This window comes from Paramisgurnus dabryanus, chromosome 8, assembly GCF_030506205.2.
Source record: "Paramisgurnus dabryanus chromosome 8, PD_genome_1.1, whole genome shotgun sequence".
In the NCBI taxonomy this organism is placed as follows: domain Eukaryota; kingdom Metazoa; phylum Chordata; class Actinopteri; order Cypriniformes; family Cobitidae; genus Paramisgurnus; species Paramisgurnus dabryanus.
In genome coordinates this window covers 14601160-14626777 of record NC_133344.1, presented here as the reverse complement: position 1 = coordinate 14626777, position 25618 = coordinate 14601160, and the positions used below count along the sequence as shown (strand labels likewise).

At 35.8% G+C, this 25618-nt stretch overlaps 1 protein-coding gene across 3 annotated transcripts in view; it reads right to left on the bottom strand.

Annotated features, from left to right (window-relative positions):
- Positions 1-25618, bottom strand: part of LOC135770805 (integrin alpha-M-like) — a 164361-nt gene that overhangs the window by 107826 nt on the left and 30917 nt on the right. The window contains exons 18-31 of one of the 3 annotated variants that reach the window (XM_065280616.1): positions 23796-23918; positions 23628-23695; positions 23375-23516; positions 23130-23225; positions 21722-21804; positions 20761-20841; positions 20060-20138; positions 19790-19909; positions 19678-19713; positions 16121-16234; positions 15673-15768; positions 15326-15346; positions 13221-13331; positions 12933-13143 (exon numbers count right to left, since the gene is read on the bottom strand). In XM_065280616.1, coding sequence (XP_065136688.1) covers positions 13018-13143; positions 13221-13331; positions 15326-15346; positions 15673-15768; positions 16121-16234; positions 19678-19713; positions 19790-19909; positions 20060-20138; positions 20761-20841; positions 21722-21804; positions 23130-23225; positions 23375-23516; positions 23628-23695; positions 23796-23918 — 1296 coding nt within the window. In that variant the 3' untranslated portion in view covers positions 12933-13017. Of the gene's footprint in view, positions 1-12932; positions 13144-13220; positions 13332-15325; positions 15347-15421; positions 15769-16120; positions 16235-19677; positions 19714-19789; positions 19910-20059; positions 20139-20760; positions 20842-21721; positions 21805-23129; positions 23226-23374; positions 23517-23627; positions 23696-23795; positions 23919-25618 lie in introns of those variants that run through there. The other 2 variants (XR_010542774.1, XR_010542775.1) reach the window with 2 other exon arrangements.

Genomic DNA, 25618 nt, shown 5'->3' with positions numbered 1-25618 from the left:
AAATAAGTCTAGTTTTTAGAACAAAAATATCAAATTTAAGTGATTTTGTGCATAAAACAAGCAAAAAAATCTGCCAATGGGCTAAGCAATTTTTTCTTTAATTTTTCTTGAATTTAGTGTTTAAGAAAATTGGTCAAGATTTTTTTGCTTGTTTTATGCACAAAATCACTTACATTTGGTATTTTTGGTCTAAAAACTAGACCTATTTTCTTAGGTCATTTTGCTCATCAAGAAAAAGCATCTTCATTTAAGAATGTTGAGATATTTTTACTGAAAACAAGACAAAAATACAAAGAATTTTTTTTCTTGAAAATCATTTTTTGCAGTGTACGACTGGTTTGTGGTCCAGGGTCACATATGTTGCGTTGTGTGCTTAGTGTGTTTTCTCTTACATATATAATGAATTTTTATTGTAATCATTGACTTCATCATCTGGTGTTGTAGGGACTATTATGTGCAGTCGACATTGTTGAGGGTTTTATGCTGAGTATTTTTGTGTTGTTGACCGGCCTACACTATGCCCATTTTTGATGCGCCGTTATTCAATATTTTTCCAGTCCTGCTGTAATGTTTTTTCATCTGATCCTTTGTCCCCACCACTTTTCAACACAAACTGACGCCCCTGGTCTTACTGTGTATTATACTGCTGAGTCATTGTTGTCAGATCCAATGTAAGTGGTGCTTTTAATCACAGTCTCTCTGCAAATCCAGCATCGACTTCTTTACAAATGAATCCGTGTACACAAAGTTAACAAACACTCCCCACACGAGCTGGAACTTCTTCAAAAGCAAACTTCTTCCACGCATTTAATGTTATGTTCCAAGCCTCCGAATTAAAGAATTTAGCTTCTGTGTTGTTCCCACGCGGTTCTTCCACAACCGAAAATGCGTTTCCAGTCGATCATAACAGATCACCGCGTCAAAATAAAAGTCTCTCAGAAAAAATGTATTTAAAAGTCATTTTGGTTACATTTGTCAATCTTTAAAGACATATTTACTTGTTGAGACACACGTGTGTCACACGAAGCTGTGGGCGGGGCTACAAAAGTGGTCCTTGTATTTGGCTATGGGGCGATGCTTCAATTCTACTTTGACGTCATAGATTTCCGAATTCCACACTGGCTTGTTTTACTGGCTTGGTGCCAAAAACGGTTATATTTCAGTAGCACGGACGTTTTCAGTTCTGAAACTTAGAGGATGTTCATTTAAGTATGATGACCTCTTATATAACAAATTATCAAGTTAAAATTGAGTATTTGATTCACCGCTCCTTTAAGTAACACAGGCATATTGACAGGTGTTCCAAGTTCGTTTGAAAAAAAAAATGTCCTTTTCACAGTATTAAGATTAAATAAAGGCATTAGTGTCTGTTGCCAGGGGTGTAACCAAACATGTAAGAAACAAGAAAAAAAAGAATAATAACAGTTATAATAGTAACTATATGTAACAAACAGAGCAGACCACACAGTAATACACATGCAAACATGTAGGTCTGCCAAAAAACAAAACAAATATTGAAGCGTGGCCAGTCAACTTCAATGCAAGCCATAACCCCACGCAGGCCCACTGAGCCAAACTTAGTTATCAATTATCAAACATACTCTCCAAAACCCCGATAATATCATCGGTCTTACCAGTCAACGGGTTATTGCGCATAGGTTCATTAAAGTAAGAGATAAATAAGTATCCATGTCTCCTTTATTACTGCTGTCTTCGCCTGGGCTATTTAGATCGCCGGCATCCCGGTCTTCGGGGTTCTTTTGCTGAGCCCCAGAGGTAACATTAGAGGGTGTCGATTCTGTGTTCCCATTGCTCCATAAGGCTGCTGCATAAGTCTTTGTCTGTGGCAACGCAGTGACGAAATCCTCCGCTTTTAGGGGAGAGTCGAACATTAGCACTTCACCATTGTGTTGTAGCTTGATCGTTGCCGGATAGAGGAGAAAAGGCTGTAGACCCAGCGCTGTCATTTTCTTCAGGAAAGGATTGAAGCTCTTTCTCTTCGCCGTTGTAATCGGACTTAAGTCAGGAAAGTAAAGTGACATTGTCCTGTGAGAATTTTACCGGATGCGCCTGCCGAGCTCCCATTAGGCTTGCTGACCTATCCTGCCACCTCAGGAGACGGAAAATGAGAGTTTGCGTGCGCCCGGAGTTGTCTCCTTTTCCACCATACACTAGATGAGCTTGATCAATCTCAATATCTCGGCCCTTCAATGATGGGATCCATTTGGAGAGGCTAGCTCTTTGGAAAACCAGCTGCATCAGAGCCCTCCACTCTTTACGGTAGGCCTACCAGTCGAACATTCTTTCTCCTGCTTCTGTCCTCGATGTCCGTCATCTTATCCGTGAGTTGTTCTAGTTGCTTTTTCAAGTTTGTGACAGATCGTCTATCGTCATGTGCAGCCGCCTGAATGGAGTCTACCCGATCCCGGGTCTGTTTTTCGGTGGTAACTAACTTTCCAAGTTCTTCTCTCATCACTTCGACAGATTGATTTGTCAGTTGTATCTCTGCATTTAGATTGCGTAATGCAGGGATTAAGATCGAGTCTACCGCGTCTTTTACCGCCGTGGTCACAACTTAATCCAGTGTACGTTGTTGTTCTTCCAGTGCCTGCTTAACTCTTTCCCCGCCATTGACGAGATATCTCATCAATTAAGAGAAAACGCTTCCCCGCCAATGACGAGATTTTCCGTCTTTCCTCTATACCGCTATTATCCACCAGGTGGCACCCTTCCGCAACTTTTTAAAACCAAAAGTATTGCCCTATGGCAAGCTGCTGCATGTCCGTGTCTGTTTTAAAGATCGCTCTGAATGGGATCTCTATGAAAAGTCCGTCACAAAAATGGAATTATTTTTGCTTTTTGCTCAAAATATGGTGTTTTTGCAAAAACCTACCCATATTCAAAAGCTGATTGCAAAAGAACCACTAAAGGTAGGATGAAACGTTCGTTTTTTTTTGTTTGAAAGCAGAGGGTCTGTTCTTTCATTTGGTATATTGTATGTTTATTTATTTAAAGAAGAACATTTTCTGGAAGACATTAAACTTTGGTGAAAATCATGAAAAACGCTGGCGCTGGCTGGCAACTTTTTTTAAAAACGCTGGCGGTGAAAGAGTTAATGCCATTAGCAATGGCGGCCTCGAGATCGTCCCTGAAGATGATAGAATCTTTGAATTTTTTCTTGATTGGCGATTGCTCGATCTCTCGCTTTCGCGTGTCCTTGACTGATGAAGTATTCATGACGTTTTTGTAAAGGTTAGTTCAAAATTTACTGACAGGATTAAAGTAAATTCGGCAAAGTGAGCAGAGCGAAAAACTATGCGTGCATTGCTGCCGAAGGGTCACGTGATCTCCTCAACATGTTTTTTTTATATAACTATAATATTCAGAATAAAGGTTATATACAGATCATAGCATAAAATGACATTAAAGAAAAATAAAACAATGAAAATGATAAGGAAAAAATTATATGGAAAAATCTGCTTGAAATCTATCAAGATCAAGATGTTCATAGATATTCTGAACTTAATACAGGTTAATAAATCTAGCTCCTGCTTTTGGAGGAACTGTCAAATTCAAACTCACCTGTCTAATGCATTATTCCCTACATTACTGACGCTTCTGATATTAATACTGATGTTAATATTAAGCGCAAAATATTCACACAAAGCAGCTATTAAAACAAACACAGACACTAACACGTATTAAACACACACAAATACACTAAACATTGACATATACAAATGATGAAACTAAACAAATTCTTAACCTAAAAATATTAAATTTGGTTAATTTGAAAGAAAGCAAACTAAACTAAATATGCACTGAAAACATCACAAAACCCTACATGACACATCATATTTCATCAGAATGTTTGTTATGGCTCCTCTGTATTTGGACCTTCAGAAGAAAAGTTTTTCTTTTGTCAGACCACTTTTAATCATCTAGACCTTCATCACTTTCCCTTATCTACATCACTGCTCTTTATCTCTCTATCACTGCTTTTCATCACTTCCATGCATCGCTCCATTACTATCAAACTCTTCTTTATCACCTGTCTTCTTCTCTGTATCACGGCTGTTCATCTCTCCACCACTGCTCTTTTTCTCTCCATCATCCATCGTTTCCTCTCTATTTTCATCAAAGTTGTGCATGAGAGGATCACCTTGATGTGGGTCATTCTATGAAAATGGTGGCTTTTTGAACAGGCAACTTTTTAAAAATGGAATTCTTTTTTTATACCAAAATTTATGTAAGGGATAATGTAGAGGCAGCCGGTAGTTATCTGGAAATAAGCCCCGACAGAGTGATCAGGACCCGACGGGAAGCGGAGGGTCTTGTATCACACTGAAGGGGCTTATTTCCCAATAACTACCGGCTGCCTCTACATTATCCCGCTTATTACACGGCTACTTGCCACATAAGAAAAAAAACTGGACATGAATATGAATTTGAAACATTTTATTGGCATATTTGTTTTAAATTAACATTTTTATCCTTCCGCGAAACTTTGCACAGATGCAATGATCGTAATACCTTATTAAGATCCTCTGCTTCATACTTGTCTCCATTTTTTCTCTTTTAGCCAGTCTTTGAGAAGTTTTAATGCCCATTCTGTATTTTTTTGTGTGTTGGCTTCGTAGCTGTCATGCTCTATTTTGTCAAGTTCAGTCTCAGTAAGCTCTCTGTGTCTTGTCGTGGTTGTCGAGTGTTTGTCACAAGATGGCGCCAAACAGACAGTAATCTTTATTGATCTTTATTGGCGCGGAGCGATTTTACTCGTGCAAGTAGTCCGGCTATGCGTTATTATTTTGGAGCGGTTATTATTTGAAAAGAACGAACCTGCAAATGTCTCAACTGACCAATCAGAATCAAGCATTCCAGAGAGCCGTGTAATAAAGTCAGATAATAGTTAACCTCTTAACATTATAAATCAACTTAAATGACAGCTTAATGTAATTTTATATTTTTACTACATTACATTAAAATATTGTGCTACATTACATTAAAAAAGCTTGTGCTGCTTTTTTTGTCACTGATGTTACATATAGGTCCCGTACACACTGCATATTAATTCGGTTGTCACTTCACCTTTTAATGCTTAATCCTGTTCTGTACACACACAGTTCAGTAATTTACGGTACTGACAACCGAATTCCACAACCGAATTAACTCCCGCAAAATGCAGGTAGTGACAACCGCATTTACAGAAACTCTGCACAGTGTGTACATAACCGAACTGAACAACTAGCCTAGTAGTTAATCAAGTGTTTAAACGTTCATCATAAACAGGACAGGTCTCTCTTCTGAAAAAATAAATGCTTAGAAGGGGGAAAAGTCTTCTGTATGCGCGGTTCAGAAAATGAAAGAGGCACAAGCGTTTGCTGACTAGTGTTGCCAGATCTTGCACTAAAAAAAACCAGCAAACAAGAAGAATCCAATAATAAACCGAAATAAATCTAAATGCTTTACCTCAAAGATCAAAATATTGGGACCGGCCCCTTCACGCTTTATTAACACCAAAAACTTGATCGCTTCATGAGCCAAAAGCTATAAACGGTTAAGCACCAAAACGGTATTTACGTACAAAAAAGACGAGGACCTGGCAACACTGCAAGACCGGTCCGGGTATCATTCGTTCATTTGTTTTTCGTTTCACATATGAAAACGAAAAAACAAGAAAACAACTCCTTTTTCGTTTTTTCGTTTTTTTAGAAAAACGAAAAAACGAAATTATGACTCGATTTTTGGTTTTCCCGTTCTTGCTCGGAAATCAGAAAAAACACTTGATATTTCGATTGTGTCCAGTGGGTGGTGCTAAATCTGATTAGCAGGAAATGCGTTCATTGTTTTTTCAAAATAAAAGTTTTTCCAACACTGTATTTGTTAGCCTGTAAAATTGTTGTCTATAAATGCATGCTGTTTGTCACCCAATTATTTGGCTTCAATGATTGAAAAAAAATATTAAAATAGCTTAAATGTAAACATGTTCACGCATAGTTGTTATCATACAAATTTAAACTATACATTAATTCTTTGTTTTAGATTTTTTTATTTACTTAAATTCTTATGAATAATATAGTTTTTATAATGTCTCTTTGGTATTTTTGGACTCATTTTAGTCTAAGTTTAGTGGTAGGCTAATATATCGTCATTATAATTCAATATAATTCAGATGTGCATACTCGGTTGAGAGAAGATCAAAACTTTAATAAAGTCAAGACAAAAACTATATATTTTTTAATTGTCATAGCTATCTGTCCTCTTATGTCAGATTCTTAAATTTGGTCAAAAAATTCAATCAGAATGCAAAGACATGGTGTATGGCTATTATTACCAAATAAAAGGAAGTCAGTATCAATAAAATCAATTTTTGGATTGACACAGGCTGTTTAGATATGGCATGCGGATTTACACAGCAAATTATAATTGCATAAATTATGTTAAGAGATTAATGTTTTTAATGTAAAAATTTAAATGTAGAAATATAAAAAGATTGGGGAAAACGTATACTTTTTAACTATGAAACTAACACCGCCAGTAGGTGGCGGAAAATCTCTCTTATCTAAACACCTAATGAAATTGACTGTAAGTAGACTCTGGGTGGCCGACTGTGGGTAGCCTTCTGGAACCATTTACTCTTCTGATTCTGTCAAAAATTCAGATATTTTGAGGATAAAAACGCGTGTTGCTCGGAGACGCAGCGGATCTGCAGTTTATTCTGTTTTCTTGGACGGATCGAAATCAGAATGTAGCCTATATAAACGTTACTCAGCAACTTTATTGAACTTTTGTATGAAATGTCACATTTGTGGTGTAATTTAACACCGGGGATTTGGCTGTGTGCCTATTCGCAATTTCAATTTGCCCAATATGAAGGGAAGCGCAGCTTGTGAGCCTCCCTTCAGAGAACGTCCATTTACCGGTGCCTCTTCATTTGAATAAAAGACTTAAAATTAATATCTTTAAGAATAATAACAATAATAAGGAAAATAAAAATAGGACTATTTTAAAAATAAATAATTGCAATTAAAGGATTTGAAAAAGTTTTACTTTGAAGTAATAATACAATCTCTCTCATTTCAATAAAAATCAATAGGTTGATGGTTAATTTGTATGTAGGTCAGTCAATGCGTATTTCTGAAGAAAAACCAACAAAAATGAAATGTAGGCTAACTCATATGCTACATCACTTTAAACAAAACATTGGAGCCACCCTAATGACATGCCAAAACTTTTTTTAATCGTGGCCGAATTAGCAATTTGATAAACGCCGAGGCGTATAAAGACGCCGCATGCGTCTTTTCGCGATCGCTGTGTCCCAATTCAAAGGCTGCGACCTTCTAAGGACGTATTTTAAGACCGATTGTCACAGCAGCAGTCTATGCTGTATATTCTAAAACCAAAAATTAAAACCTTTATTAAATAAAAGTGTGTATTTAGAAAAAAAAAAATATTGTCACTGATTTAGTAGGCTATTATAAGTTAGGCTGTTTTGTGTTAATATTATTCTTTTTATGTGGCGTATATTTCTAAGGTTGATTCATTTGATATACTGTTGAATAGTTTAATCTACATAAACGTGTCATATTTTCTCAAATAAATTAATATTTTTCTTATTCCATATTTATTTTAATAAGTCAGAAACGTCTCCGTCGTGTCCTGCTGACAGGCGCGGTGGGGGGCGAGTGCAGCAGGTGACGCCAATTATGAGTCCTCCGGAGTTTAGACCGTCTTATTTTTGTTTTCTTCGCGAACTTTTGAGGCTACCACCTTGAAAGACAAAGTTCTCACCTTTTAAGGTCGCATGCTTATAAGGTTGCAGCCCTTGAATTGGGACACAGCTAGAGTTTGAAAGGATGTAGTTTGAAAGACGGAGGGAAGCACAGAAAAAAAACAGTGGCCTCATGTATAAAACTTTACGTAGATTCCATGCTTAAAGTGTGCGTAAGCAGGGAAAATTTGCGTATGAACAAAAGTTTTCAGATTAATAAAGCCATGCGTTGCCTACTCCAGAAACGGTGCAAAATTCCATTCATAAATCATAAAGCCCCATCTCCTCCCCGAAACAACCAAAATGGAGCGTACAACCCTTAGTTTTACTGGGCATAATGTGTTCTGCATATATATGCATATATATATATATATATATATATATATATGCATATATATATATATATATATATGCATATATATATATATATGCATATATATATATATATATATATATATATATATATATGCATATATATATATATATATGCATATATATATATATATATATGCATATATATATATATATATATATATATATATATATATATATATATATATATATATAATTTTTTTTTTTTTTCAAAATATACAAAAAATACCAACAAATATATTTGCTGAAATATATTTTGAAATATGTTTACAAAAATATATTTTTCGCAATTAAATACATTTTAAAGCATTAAAAATATATTTAGCCTTTCATATATTTGAATTCAAGGAAATATATTCACGTCGCATTGGAAGAAAAACTTTATGTTACGAACCTATAAACATAACAGTTTTAAAAAGGTTAAAATGAAATAGTTTTAATCTAAAAAAAATAACTTATTTAGCATATATTTAAAATATAATTTTGTCCAGAGAAAATAATTTTTTGGCCTCATGGGTTTTTATGAAATTATAAAAACACTGTTTAAACACTGGCATTGTCAAAGTTGATACTGGTTTCACATATGGCCAGACAGGTGTCATTATATTCATAACATTTTAATAGAAAACAAACTCAGAGGGAGATTAAATGTTTTTGACCAGCGGATGGTGGAGATCGTTTCGGGTCATGTTCGTCTTTATCTCAGGCAGCAAGTGCATCAATTATACCATTGAACGCGACTCAATTCATTAAGATTGCAATATTACACACCTTATAGAGAATATGCTGCTATATGCAAGTAGACGAGCCCAGCATATAAAAGTTTCGCTTTAAGTGTTTCCCATTAAAAAAAAACATAAAGACAATGATGTATTACGCAGCGCAGCCATAAGGCATTAAGATATATATAAAAAAAAACAGTTCAGTACAAACGAAAAGTTCAATACAAACCTTAAAAAACATATTTACCGGTAAGCAGATGAAACAATAATATAAAAACCAATTAATTTAAATACTTGTTAGTGTTTTTCTTATATAAACCCGCATTGTAAGAACGTCTCTTTAAGCTTTAAATAGGCTACGTTATTTTATGTCTCGGACGGTACATCACATTATTTTTCGTCATCTTACAGGTTATAAAGTATATTGTAGTAGGCACTCGGGTTTGTTTCTGTCATTTGGCCTAATAAAATTTAAACTATTAATTTTTTACAGTTTTGTCTACGATTAGATGATAAAGACTAATACACTTCTTATCATTCCTCAGAGCCTACATGAAACTTTATCCCTGGGTGTTTGTTGAGTGAAGAAAAGACTTATTCATATTCTTTATAGCTTTGCGTTTCAAACACGCAGACGCGCTCGTGACAGATGACACTCCATTCACTGTAGAGGTTGTCTTTTCAATACTTTTCATCTGTTAAATATTTGCTACTCATAGGTAGGTGCAACTCCTAGATGCAATTTCAGTGCTGATCTTCATGAATGAAACAGGAATATTGAAACAAAATGTGTATAAAAAGAAGAACAGAGTTTGTGTTCTTTCAGTCCGCTCAATTTCAGTAGGTGTTTAGATAAAAGAGATTTTCCGCCACCTACTGGCGGTGTTAGTTTCATAGTTAAAAAGTATACGTTTTTCCCAATCTTTTTATATTTCTACATTTAAATTTTTACATTAAAGACATTAATCTCTTAACATATTTTTTATACAATTATAATATGCTGTGTAAATCCGCATGCCATATCTAAACAGCCTGTGTCAATCCAAAAATTGATTTTATTGATACATTTTATTTGGTCATAATAGCCATACACCGTGTCTCTGAATTCTGATAGAATTTGTTGACCAAATTTAAGAATCTGACATAAGAGGACAGATAGCTATGACAATTTAAAAATATAAATAGTTTTGTCTTGACTTTATAAGAGTTTTAATCTTCTCTTAACCGACTGAGCACATTCTGAATGATATTGCATTATGACGATGTACTAGCCTACCACTAAACTTTGACTAAAGGCATGTTGCATATTACTTGTTCTAGTAACCATATTTAAATACAAAAAAATTTGTGTAATTTGTGCTACTCCATCATAATGTTTGTAGTGTAAGTATGGCCCAAGCCTAAACTTAAGCCCCCAGCCTCCATAGTCCTGCCCCCTAAATCGTGTGTGCATACAGTCCATTAATAACAAAGAGACATTATAAAAACTATAATATTCATAAGAATTTAAGTAAATAAAAAAATCTAAAACAAAGAATAAATGTATCATTTAAATTTAACAACTATGCATGAACATGTTTACATTTAGGCTAATTTAATATTTATTTTCAATCAGTGAAGCCAAATAATTGGGTGACAAATAGCATGCATATATAGACAATAATTTTACAGGGTAACAAATACATTGTTGGAAAAACTTTTATTTTGAAAAACAATGAACCCATATCCTGCCAATCAGATTTAGCACCACCCACTGGACGCAATCGAAATATCAAGTGGTTTTTCTGATTTCCGTGCACGAACGGAAAACCAAAAATCGAGTCATAATTTCGTTTTTTCGTTTTTCTAAAAAAACGAAATAACGAAAAAAGGAGTTGTTTTCTCGTTTTTTCGTTTTCATATGTGAAACGAAAAACAAATGAACGAATGATACCCGGACCAAGACCGCGCGCTCCGTGCTGTGAAGCAGCCTCACAAAAGCATAAAATACACAACGCCAAGATGGAGGTTTATTGCAAAACACAATGCTGTTATTATTTTGGTCAAATCTGTGATAAGCACGCGAGACGGCAGAACGTTGCTATGGTTATCTCTGTGTCAATCATCGCATTTTCGGGAGTGAGTCTTGTTCCGTACAGACATGAAACGAACATTTAGGGGATTCACTCCCGCATTTTAATGCGGTTGTCACTCCCGAAAGTTTGCAGTGTGTACGAGGCCATATTTTGGATGACAATTCAGGCTTCCCAGAATGTATTTTGACTATTTTATTTGCATACATAATCAAAGACAGAAAAAGTTAATGTAATATTAAGAAATTGTCCTGATTAATAATAATTTACTTTAAACAGGCATGTATTAGAAATACTTATTAGAAATAATTGAGGTTGAGTGATCAAAATTGAATGATGATATCCTTAAAATGCTTACTTATGAAAGCAGCAACAGTAACACCAGTGACGATAACAACAGTGACAAATCTGCAGACACAATGGCATATCTAAGATTGCGGCCCCAGTAGCTCAAACTACACTTCTTAAATTGTAAATAAATCACTTAAAGGTGCAGTGTGTAGATTTTAGCGGCATCTAGCAGTGAGATTGTGAATTGCAACCAACGGCCCAGTCCACCATTCACCGAAACGCATAGAGAAGCTACGGTAGCCGCCAAAGGACAAACACGTTGTTGTACAGTAGTGATAAAATGGGGTCTTTACAGTAGTTTGTCCGTTTAGGGCTACTGTAGAAACATGGTGGCACAAAATGGCGACTTCCATGTAAGGGGACCCGCAATGTATGTAGATAAAAATGGCTTATTCCAAGGTAATAAACACATAACAGTTCATTATGTAGGGTCTTTGATAATGTAGTTTATATAAAATAATGTATATAATATTATATTGCATTTCTGTCAAGAGATCCTTCTAAAAGTAACACACTGCACCTTTAATCATGCAATTTGAAAAATTATATTTATATATAAAAAAGGGATATCCCGCACACTAGTTTGGGCTATGTTGGTAAAACTACGCGCCAATTGAAAAAAAGAATTAGTGAACACAAGAGCTCTATTCGAAGAAAAGACATTAACTACCCGGTTGCGGCACACTTTATGGCCATGAGTCATGATGTCTCTTCTCTTAGTTTTTGTGGGATAGAAAAAGTGACTATGCCACCGAGAGGCGGAGACATTGACATGCTCCTACAGAGACGTGAATTATTTTGGATTTTCACTCTACAAACATTATCGCCTCTTGGTTTAAATGATGAAGCCCTTTTCAATGTGATGTTATAATCTTGAAAAAAATTGGTGTTTTTTAAAATTATTTATGGAATTTTGCATTATGCTTATTTATTCTAATTTTTCATGCAGTATGTACTGTTTTTGATGCTTTTCTCTTGTCATTATAGACTGTTTCTGATTTGTGTATGATATTGAGGTTGTGTGATTGGTCATTGAAGGTTCGATACTGTGTCGGTGACTACTGTCTCATGTGATTGGTCTATGTATTTTTTAAATACTGTGTGATACCATAATCATGTTCATATGCCTGAGGAAGATCTTGTGATCGAAACGTCGCAATAAATATTTTTAATATTTTGCAAGTTATAATATGTAAGTAACACCAGTGACACATCTTAAGTCCTCGCATGAAATTATCAAATTATTTATCAAATTGCTAAAAGATGAGGAGAGAGAGCACACTCACCATGTGCTTTTCAAAACAGCCATGCCTACAATAAATGTTTGACCCAGGAAGAAGTTGGCAAGGATGTTGATTTTTTCAAAGTGTTGTTTTTTATAAATTGTAACACCAGTGACATGAAATTTGGGGACAGGTATTCCCTGTAAATTATTTATAATATTTAGTTGATATTTTAGTTTTTTAAGTAGTCTTCTAAATAACTGTACTACTTCCCTTTGTATTATGACATTTAAAGAGAGAGAATATATATTTTTTTTAACTCAAAATATGTCACTAAACCACGACTCCTGACCAGAGGGACAAGCCAATTTCATGGTACTGACCGTGTTCTACAATATATAGAAAAAAATGGTTTGCAATATAACTGTCTTACATCTGTTTTATTAATAATAAAACACTTCAATTAAAACAAAAACACATATATTTTGTGTCATTATCTGACAATTTTAAGTGTTTTTCCTGGTGGTTGGGGCTGGGACAGGAAAGCCACCATTTTCATGGAATGACCCATGTGTGCTTTCAAACACATATGTCAGCAACTCCTCAGGACGGTTTCGCCTAAAGAAACCACCCTACACACAGAGACACAGAAACTTTAAAATGATTGGATATTGACTGATGATAGATCACGATTGCAGATAGTTCTTACCTTCAGCAGTACAACTAATATGATAATGAGTAAGATCAGTCCGCCTCCAGCACCCGTGCAAATAATCAGCAATCGACTGGGCAGAACTACAAACTCCACCCTGACTGTGGTCTGTGTGCAAGAGAACAACAACATTTCCTCATTTTCATGCATACAAACAGCGGTAAGACTTTAATTCAATATTTGACTGACTAAAAGTAACTTTGCAATTACATGTCAACTTAGGGCCATTTCTCATTTATCTCATTTCTCTGTCTTACCCTTCCCCTTTGTATTCGTCTTCCCCTTGCCCCTCGAAAGTGAAGGGGAAGGGGTCAGACAGATCGTTTGTCTAAAAAATGAGACACCACTCGATTACGGTTGGCGTCACCATTGTTGCTAACTGGCTGCTACCAGTGGTGGACAGTAACGAAGTAAATGTAATTCGTTACTGTACTTAAGTAGTTTTTTCGCGTATCTGTACTTTACTCAAGTACTTTTATTTTGGGAGACTTTTACTTTTACTTTACTACATTTTTAAGTCAAATATCTTACTTTTTACTCCACTACATTTTAAAAAATCGGTCGTTCCTTTTTATTTATCAGTGGATAAAAAACGTAACTGGGCAAACTAAAGCTGCACAAAAAAAACTAAGATGCACACGTGATGCGTCAAACCACCAATCAGGGTACAGCATGTGCTTGAACTTGTTTTGGTTGCCGCGCTGTTTCACGTAAGCTACGCGAGTCACGCGAGTGCAGCAGCCAGCCAATGCATCGTTTGGAGAATGAAACTGCATTAAAAAACAACGGAGGAGATAGCTGACCCGTCACAACAACAATGGCCTTATTTACGCGAGTTTTTTTTAAGTCCTTGAATAAAAGAACGAGTCCTTCGTGTCTTCTCTGCCTGCCTTGAAACTGTGCTATTTCGTTTTAAAAGAATACTCTTTCAAATCTAAGGAAACACGTAGAGGTAAGCCATTTTTATTCTGGTTATATTTTTAAATGAGCAATCTTAACAGTAGCTTGCAGAAAACTGTTAATTGTGTTGCTAAAATATATACGACGTTATCATGAATTAACTTTAAGCTATGCAGGCTGAAGCTATTTTAAGCCGTATAGTTGGCTGTTTCACTTAAGTTCATTGTATTTGAAGCTCAGTGCTCTGTTATTTTGACATGACAATTAAGTTAATCACTATCAACACTGTTGTAAAATATAAATGACATTTTGACTAGCCATGCAGTGTATGATGCTTAAACAGGCAGGTGGATTGGAGTGCTCCCTATTAACTGAGATTGATATTTTCAAAAGTTTTGCTTCCAAAATATATAAATACATTTAATTATGTATTACAATATACATATGACATGCTAAAGCACATGAAACGTTTCTGTAATTATATTCTGTAAGGCTTGTTTTATTTGTCAAAGAAAGTGAGACTGATTTCTAGATAACGTTATGTATTTAATGTTTTCAAAACTATTGTGAACCAGTGCATAAGTCAAGTTTTTATTACACTTAAACTGATAAATTATTTAACAAATAAATCTTGAAATGAGACTTACTGCTCTCAAATCCTGTTATTTCATTTGATGCTAAAGGAAATTTTTTGTTTTTAAGGTTTTAGGCTTATGATAATTTTAATAGACATCAGTGTCTGATTTATTAATGTCCCTCTATTAATTGATTGGTTAGCCAAGAGAGTTATTTCACATAATTTGAGTTTTGTGACAAAAATGATACGGCCATAATAAATCACAGTACTTTTGTACTTAAGTACATTTTGAGGCAGAAACTTTTGTACTTTTACTCAAGTAAAATTTTTAAGCAAGTAGGCTACTTCTACTTTTACCTGAGTAATATTTTACCCTGGGTATCTTTACTTTTACTCAAGTACACGACTTGTGTAATTCGTCCACCACTGGCTGCTACGTAAAGAGACAAGCGTTGACATAAACAAAGAAGATGCCGTCACTCAGCTTGTGGTATCGATTGCCTGAGCTGAGACGCAGCCTTATTCTACTAACTCTAACCCCTACCACTTAACAGTCTACTAGTACTTAGTTGACATGAAGTTTCCGTGAAATAATTTATGATTAAAATAAATAAATGTTGCACACCTGAAATGTACTTGGGTCGTCCTACAGAGAAAGAGGAAATATTATGAACAGTTAACATCACAGAAAGGTGATATATCCTGAATGTGACACATTTACCTTCATCTGAAATGACTTGTAGTGATCATGTTTCATTAGCTCATGTTCATATAAGATGATGTCACACCATATAGGAGCATTGACAATAATAAACATCCACATAATGTTACTCATTCATATAGATTTGAACCCAACAAAACTACACATTACTAAAAGAAGCTGGAGACATTACACATCATCTACTTGAGAGAGACACTGTAACAATGATCTCAGATCTGTTTGTATTACTGTAACAGAGATATGCTTTTAACCTTTAAACCGGTCGTCATCTGGGTGTAGTGGCTTCTGTTGTAGTTCAGATGGGCAATGATGTTAAAGACATAACTGAAGTCGTGAAAGGAAAATCTCTACAGCAGAACAAACAGATCATTACAAAACATGAGTAAAACCCAAAGATAGGTTCAAATAAGATCTCTTTGACGTGTGAAATACTAATACAATAATACGATAAACTGGTCGTGAAAAATTTGAATCATGATCATATCAAAGAATCAACAAAAATTGACTCAATTAAATCAGTTATTCAAAGTATTTTAGATGCTTTTACATAAACACATCAAACATCTTTTTACGTCTCTATTATCAACCACTGAACAAATGAGATCGATTTAATGTCATTGGTCTTTACATGAATAAGATGAAGAATTCAGCACGTTTTTATTTCAGTGTGTCATATAAAAGCACACATCAGTCACTCACCGACTCAAACTCCTTTGTGTTTTGAATTGCAGCTTGTGCTGTCAGAACAAAGTGCACAGTTGCAGATGTCTCCAGATAGAATTCATCACACTGAAACTTCCCACAGTAACCATCCTATAAAATCACGAGATAAATAACAATAAACTCACAAACCCACAAACAAGACTACATTATGAATGCTGTAGTCTGTCTACACATTAGGCTCTTTTACTAAAGCTCTTATAAGAGCAGGGTGATTTACACAAGATCTGATGTTTGTCTTTGGAGTGTTAAAAGCTGTTTGTGCATAAAGATCTGTAAAGTCATAGAGATTAAAGTCTGAAACCCAAAAAGATATGCTTTCTCATTCATGCCTTCCTAAAGTGCCTCATTCAAACTCACCTCTATTATCTACATCACTGTATGTGAAGATTTGATATTACACCGTTCACATGTATAGGCAAAAAAGAGGGCGTAACTTATTCTCAAATTCACAATTTTCAATCTGGTTTACGTCAGCATCACAGCACAGAGACAGTGCTCATAAAGATAATAAATGATATTCGCTTAAACTCTGATTCAGGTAAAACATCAGTGCTGGTGCTACTAGATCTTAGTGCTGCCTTTACCACGGATCACACCATACTCATAAATAGACTGGAAAACTGGGTAACACTTTATTTTACGACCCGCAAAGTACCGCGTAATTAAACCGAATTTACAGCGTACCTATTTTTAACAACAGAGTACCTCTACAGTACGTACTTGTAGTTATAAGGGAATAATATTTTAAGTTTGGGGTAATAAGGGGGTAAGAATATATGGAAAATTATTCTCTAAGTATTTCATAACTACAGGGTACCTATTGTAATATTACGTGGTATGTATGACTTACGTCTATGGGTAATATGGTCTATGTGTAATAGGTTTTTTTTCATATTTGCTACTTACCTGATGAAGTGTTTTGTATAGCCTACAGTTGATGTCTACAAGCCACGTCGGCAAATAAAATATAACACACAATAAAGATAATAGCAACTTGTACCTCTTTGATCTGTATATGTACTGTATACAGGAGTTACCAGGTAACTCTTATATTTGCGGGCTGTAAATTGAAGTGGGGCTTATTCCCCGCTTGTTCTGTGTATGTACCAGGTAACTCTCATATTTGCGGGCTGTAAACTAAAGTGGTGCTTTGTTCACCTCTTGTTAATAAATGTTATAGGGTAAATACCATAAACATACAGAATATTGTTATTTTTATTTTAAAACAACTTATTTCAAAACATCTTTAAAACACTATAATTAAGCCAACACTTAATGTTAATTATCACATAACTTTTATTTAAAATAAAAAGTCATGACAATTTTTCATTGTTTTTGCGGCTTGGCTTCCTCTGTTGGTGTTCTTGTCCACTCGGATGATGAGTTGATGTCGTCTCGTTGGTTCTGCATTACATATAAAAAACATAAATGAAAGCCTTCAGTAAATGTTTCTTCACTGTGCCTTGACAGAAACAGAGTTTTCTAAGCCAGTTACGTTTATAAATTTTAGGCTTACTTATGTGCTAGCTAACCTGCTACCGTTAGCTAGCAACTTGAAAAACATTGTTTGAAATGCGTGAGTCATGTATTAACAAAACCAGTCACCTTATCCAGCATGCGGAACCTGCTAACATCACTCGCAGCTGTACTCCACAGTGTAGAACGTTTTTAAAACCTCTTAAAGAAATTTCACCTCAGGATCGCGTTCCAGCAAACCTCCTGCAGACGACCGCGCGCTCTACACCTGCGCAGTAGTCTACGCATGTAGTCGTCTTTTGCTTTAGCGGGAGCTGATATCTGCTGTTGTTTCATTCTGGTTTGCCATTGCATAAATTATATTTGGCTAAAATACTTGTGTTTACAGTAAATAAATTGCAAAGCACCACTTCAAATATGTCCGCAAATGTAGGAGTTTCCTGGTAAATAGGGAATAAGTTGCTATTTTTATTGTACTTACCTTAAAAAAAGATAACCACATTAAATCAGCTGGACTTTTGTTATTAAAAGCAAGTAATATAGGCTACTAAAATAAAAGTGATATGCTGTTATATTTATTTGCCGATGTGGCTCGTAGACATTGACTGTATACAACATTCAGTAGTCAATATGAAAAATTCACAATAAAAAATAAATAAAACATAATTTCCCCATAGACTTGACTAAGTCATACATACCACGTAATATTACAATAGGTACCCTGTTGTTATAAAATACTTAGAGTATAAATAATTTATTATTCTTCATATTCTTACCCCCTTATTACCCCAAACTTAAAATATTATTCCCTTATACCTACAGGTTACCTACCCTGTTGTTACAAATAGGTACGCTGTAAATTCGGTTTAATTACGCGGTACTTTGCGGGTCGTAAAATAAAGTGTTACCGAAAACTGGGTAGGGTTCTCTGGGATGGTCCTCAAATGGTTTAAATCATACCTAAAAGGGAGAGGTTACTATGTGAACATAGATAACCATAAATCTGAGTGCACACCCATGACATGTGGAGTCCCACAGGGCTCAATTCTTGCACCGCTTCTGTTTAATTTGTATATGCTCCCACTTGGTCAAATAATGAAAAAGAACCAAATTGCTTACCACAGCTATGCAGATGACACCCAGATATACTTAGCCCTGTCACCCAATGACTACAGCCCCATTGACTCTCTATGTAAATGCATTGATGAAATTAACTTTTGGATGCGTCAAAACTTCCTCCAGTTAAACAAAGACAAAACTGAAGTCATTGTATTTGGAAATAAAGATTAAACTCCCAAGGTTAACACATACCTTGACTCTAGGGGTCTAAAGACACAAAATAAAGTCAGAAATCTTGGTGTAATTTTAGAGTCTGACCTTAATTTCAGTAGTCACGTGAAAGCGATAAGCAAATCAGCTTACTACCATCTCAGAAATATTGCCAGAATTAGATGTTTTGTCTCAAGACAGGACTTAGAGAAACTTGTTCATGCTTTCATCACCAGCAGGGTGGATTACTGCAATGGACTCCTTACAGGGATCCCCCAAAAGACCATAAGACAGCTGCAGCTCATACAAAACACTGCTGCCAGAATTCTGACCACAACCAAAAAATCTGAGCACATCACTCCAGTCCTCAGGTCCTTACACTGGCTTCCTGTCACATTTAGAATCGATTTTAAAGTATTGTTACTCGTTTATAAATCCTTTCATGGCTTAGGACCCAAATACATGACAGATATGCTAACTGAATACAAACCTAACAGATTATACAAATGCTATACAAATAAACTTGCCTTGCCTAATATTGCAGTGTTTATTATGAACTATTTATCCACGTGGGTCATAATTTTTATTTATTTATGTGCCCTTACAAACTTTAATAATAATCTGATAATGTAACTCCACCCTCTTGTGGCGATCATTCTCTAATGGTGTCATCTAGACGGCTTGCACAGACAATCTGTTAACCCCGCATCTGTTGCAGGGTAAATATGGATTTTGTTACAGTGGCAGTAGCAGGAAAAGAGCAGTATGTGAATGACGACGTCACTTACCTGTTTCTCATTGATCATCTGACACTGTGTTAAATTCTGGAGAGAAGAACAGGACATGATCAACACGTTCAACATAACATGAGCGTAACTCATTAAAGCAAAGAGAACTCACAGAGAGACTGAAGACCTTGTCTATGCTGAAGCTCTCCGGTGTGAACATCACATGTGTTTTTGAACAGGCCAATAGGAGTGTGACTGATACTGGCAGAGATTTAGGACCCAGATTTTCCACCTGTACAAAAACAAGATTATGAATTCAATTCATCTTATAATCCTTCTAACACTTGTTGGAGATATTTCATGAACGATGCAAGAAACACATCTACAGTAGCAGAAAATGAAATAAAAGCTTATATGTACCATCTCTGATTTACAGTCTGACCTTGTAGGTGATGCTGAGAGATTTTGGCCTTCTGTCCTCCAGAGAGAGATTCAGATACGTGACAGAATATTCTCTCACCCTGACAAACAGGAAAACAACAGCAGATCCTTTAAATTCCACAATCTTACATCATTTTAATGTAAGGATTTGTTTACAGTTGCAGCTGTTTTGTTAAAGAAATTGGATGTAGGCTTTGTCTGTATAAAATAAAAATACTTTAACATTTGTAGATATTTAGAAAACATATGTTTGCTGTAGGCAGGTATATTGAAGGCAGCCTCTTTTTTTAAAATGCTCAGTCTGTGTCCAAAGGTCTGTTTTTGTTATGGTCCGATAGCTCGGTTGCCAGTTATCACAGTTGCTGTAATGACCCATAATGGCCCATAAATGCAACCTCCGTTATGAGGAAGAATAAAAATCCACACGAGCAGGTTTGTATATAGCAGGCAACAAACCATAAAAAGGAGCAGATAAACTTGTCCCCAATATTTTAAATTTAGACTGTGGTACCAAGTTCAAACTGCTAGAAGTGAATGTTACATACAGCTCCTTTAATACAGATGGGTCTTTCCATAAGGCCGAGAGAAAGAGACAGACAGACAGACTATAGTGAAATGCTCTGCGATTGACAATTTTGATAATCATAATTAGTTTGAGGGAGTTTATTTAGAAAGAAGTAGTTTGGAGTACAGCTCACTCACAGACTGATAGCCAAGTCAACGGCAAACTGAACCGCTATACTCCTCTTCACTGTGGCATTAGTGGTGTTACCGTTGTTATCACTGTGGAAAAAAATATGCAGAAATTCCCTGCCAATTAATTCAATAGTCATTTCGTTTTAAACTCATAAATATATACTAATAATATATACTTAAAGGTGCATTGTGTAACTTTAGAGGATCTCTTGACAGAAATGCAATAACTATATTATTAGTAGTGTATAAAGACCTTACATAATGAACTGTCTTGTTTTTATTACTTAAGAGTGAGCCATTTTTATCTACATACAGTGCTGGTTTCCTTACAAGGAAGTGGCCGTGATGTTTCTACAGTAAACATAAACAGACAAACTTATCTATAGAGCACGTTTTGTCATTTCTCCCAGAGGGTGACGTGTTTGTCCTGTAGCGCCTACCGCGGCTTTACTATGTGTTTCCAAAGGGTGGGGTGAGCTGTGGACTGTGCCATTGGTTGCAATTTAGAGTCTCACTAGGGCTGTGCAAAAAATCGACTGCGATTATCATGCGCGTGTCATCAGTAAAGCCGGGATCGGTGATTAGTATTAAATCGCCATCAGCTGCTTTCAGATGGAGCGGCATTTATAACACAGACCCGTAGTTCACCGAGAAGCTAGGCAAAACCGGGTTCATAATCGAGGAAAATCGATTCCGATTATCTATGCGATTTTGCCTAGCTTCTCGGTGAACTACGGGTCTGTGTTATAAATACCGCTCCATCTGAAAGCAGCTGATGGCGATTTACTTCTAATCACGGAACCGGCTTTACTGATGACACGCGCATGATAATCGCAGTCGATTTTTTGCACAGCCCTAAGTCTCACCACTACATACCGCTAAAATGTACACAATGGACCTTTAATACATATACTATGGCTGATTTGACAAATATGAATGAAACCCTTTCTGCTTCAGTCATGTTCACCTGTCGGCAATGATGATCATGTCCATCATATCTGGCCAGTGGTAGTCTCGATTGGTCACACGAAATGTTGCTAGAAACTCAGTCTTGAAAACAACAGCAACACAGTCACAGAAAATGATTTGTGATTGTTTGTCACACCCCACTTGTAATGTTCCTATTTCCCACCAGTGGAGCCGCCCCACACTTTGAAAACACTTTCAGTGTCACGTACAGTAATGTGTCGCGATGACATAATGAGTGATGCTACAGTGTCACGTTACAATAATGTGTCGTGATGACGTAATGAGTGACTTTACAGTGTCACGTTACGGTAATGTGTCGCAATGACATAATGAGTGACTTTATAGTGTCACGTTACAGTAATGTGTTGTAATGACGTAATGAGTGACGTTACAGTGTCATGTTATGGTAATGTGTCGCAATGACGTAATGAGTGACTTTACAGTGTCACGTTACAGTAATGTGTCGCGATGACGTAATGAGTGATGTTACAGTGTCACGTTACAGTAATGTGTTGTGGTGACGTAATGAGTGACTTTACAGTGTCATGTTACGGTAATGTGTCGCAATGACGTAATGAGTGACTTTTCAGTGTCACATTACACTTATGTGTCGCAATGATGTAATAAGTGATGTTGAAGTGTCACGTTACAGTAATGTGTCGTGATGACGTAATAAGTGATGTTACAGTGTCAGGTTACAGTAATGTGTCGCGATGACTTAATGAGTGATGTTACAGTGTCACGTTACAGTTATGTGTCGCGATGACGTAATGAGTGACTTTACAGTGTCACGTTATGGTAATGTGTCGCAATGACGTAATGAGTGACTTTTCAGTGTCACATTACAGTTATGTGTCGCAATGATGTAATGAGTGATGTTACAGTGTCACGTTACAGTAATGTGTCGCGATGACGTAATGAGTGATGTTACATTGTCACGTTAAGGTAATGTGTCGCAATGACGTAATGAGTGTCTTTACAGTGTCACGTTACAGTAATGTGTCGTGATGATGTAATGAGTGACATTACAGTGTCACATTAGGGTAAAGTGTCACAATGATGTAATGAGTGACAATACAGTGTCATGTTACAGTAATGTGTCACGATGGCGTAATTACTGATGTTAAAATGTCACATTAGGGTAATGTGTCGTGATACCGTAATAAGTGAAGTTAAAGTGTCACTTTACGGTAATGTGTTGCGATGACCTAATGGGTGATGTTACACTGTAATAGTAGGGTAATGTGTTGTGGTGGCGTAATAAGTGACTTTACAGTGTCATGTTAGGATAATGTGTCGTGATGGCATAATAATTGATATTACAGTGTCATTTTAGGGTAATGCGTCTCAATAACATAATGATTGACAATACAGTGTCGCATTACTGTGATGTGTTGTTTGCTTACTTCAATATCGCTTCGATACCCTGGTAGATTGATACTGCAGGTGGTTCTCTTCATAGCACCGGCATCTCGATTGCCACAGCTGCTGTGTGTGAGGCTCTGTTTGTTGAACACACACACAAAGTTATATTTCACATACACCCAAATATATAAATTCAAACATGATTTGCTCATTGCTTCCCAATTTGCAAGTCACCAGATTATTTACTATTGAAGCAATCATAAAGCAGACCTGTAGATGGCAGTACCTTAACAGCATCAAATTTGGAGAGCGACAGGCCCTCTGGGTAGTGCAGCACTATGCTGTTGTTATAAGAGTTGTCTCCTTTGTTAGCCAGCATTATAAGAACCATAAAATAAGCTTGATTTACCACCAGTAAGGTCTCATTACTGTAGACAAACAAGAACACACATTCTCATTTTAAATAAAATCTAAATCTGAATAATGAGGTGTGTTACAATCATATAGTGCCGCTTTCAGTCAAATGTGTTATTTCTCACATAAATCTGAAGTTCAGCTTTAGATCGGGCACACATCTGTCACTGTTACAGCTCCTTTCGAATGGTACCTATTTATATAAAAAAACGCTTTACTTTGAGAGAGTTTTTAACGTTACAGTAATGTATATACGGTACATTCTGTAGTTTGTCATCCAAAGGTCAGCTCACCTCAACAAACATCCCTGTCGTGCTGTGGATGTCTAGAATAGCTGATGGTTGATCAGAAGACAACTCAGTTTGTGAGAAATTCATTTGAATCTTCAGTGGAGTCACTGTGTCAAAAACACATCGCTGAAAGCAACAGAATATTTGCCATCAGAATGCAGCTGTCGTGATAGTTTAAGATAGTGCCAAACCCTGACAAAAGGTATTTGTAAGACCAGCAGCAAATGGCTGAATCCACAGGAAACCGTTTTCTTCCTCTTACTAAGTTGTTACGCAGTAGTGTTTATGTGGGTCATCAGGGTAATGAGTCATAACGTCTTATCATTGCCTTCACTCTGATTAAGTTGTATATAGTAATATGATTTAACTACATTCGGCTAGACGGTGCTAAGCCCGAACCTCTGGTTATTGTAGACCTTTGAATTAAGTTGTATATAAAAGATTGTGTGAGGCTATATGGATACTTTTTAACGAGAGTCCGTACACATGGAGCGGTTTTGATAAAATTGCTTTTGTCATGAACCTCCAGTTATTGTATGGTAGATTATAGGGGTGTGCAGCGGAGTCAGTATTTGTATCTGTAACATTCGCAAAATTATTTGTATCTGTATTTGTATTCGGATGGAACCGGAAGTGGGCGGGTCTTAAACCTGATTTATGTTAATAAGTTATTAAGATCGACAAGACTCGCGCTGACTGACAGATCCGAAACGCAACGCACAGACACGCAAGTACGTGCACTGACAGAATAGTTCAAAAAATCTGTTTTGACAAGAATTTACGAAAGCATAATAAGCATTCCAACAAACTTGCTGAGCTCATTATATCTATGTCCATACAGCGTCCAACAGAACAAATTGTTTAAAAAAACTTTCTTATTTTCATCTAAATAATCAGATAATTTTTTTAATTTCAAATGACAATATGCTCTTTTACTTGAAAATCAGTTTTGACTTAGTTCAAAACAAGCAACATGATTTTAAACAATAAGGTAATTAGAAAGATTTAATTCAAATGTTAGTTGTTATTTACTTACTTTATTTTTATGTTAATTGCAAGTTATGTCATAGTAATCTTCAGTTTAAATTTTGCTTTTAAAATTTTACATTTTCATATTTTATCTATTTACTTATTTATTTTATATTCACCTAGATTGACAATAAAGCTTGCTAAAACTTGAAGTTATTAAAAGATAATCTGTGACCGAAGTCACACGGAGACTTATATAGACTTATAACGAATATTTTATTATCAGAGTGCAGCATTTTATCAAGGTTTTCTGGTCTTGTGTAATAAAAAAAGGTCAATTTTTACAGTTGGGTTAAAAGAAGTTTGATATTAGCAGCGTTTTTAAGATTTTAAACTAATTCCAAAACAGCTCAGGTTACTTCTGCACAAACCATCAGAACCTCTGCGAATCGCCTTAATTAAAAGGGGTAATAAAAACTTAGCAAAGCGAATGAATAAGCGTTACTTGCGGTGGCTTTTGTGTGAGATCACCGCATCAGAGCTGATCTGTCATTTTACATCAATATGACAGTTAAGTATATCCTGAAAGTTTATATAAAAATCATCTGCACAAGTAAAATACCTGCCACATTTTTTTTTTCTAAATGAAAAAGTAATGTTTCCCAGATGATCATCCTTTAAACCTTCACAGATTAAACTTCACCATCTAGATCGTTTCAACTGTAAGCAACTGTTGCATAAACAAACTTTTCTCATCACTATCTGGGAAGTTCTGAAAATGTTTGTCTGTGAAACAGACTTGGTCACTTGAATTATAAATGATTATTATAAGCTAGCCATTGTGAATCAGGGTAAGA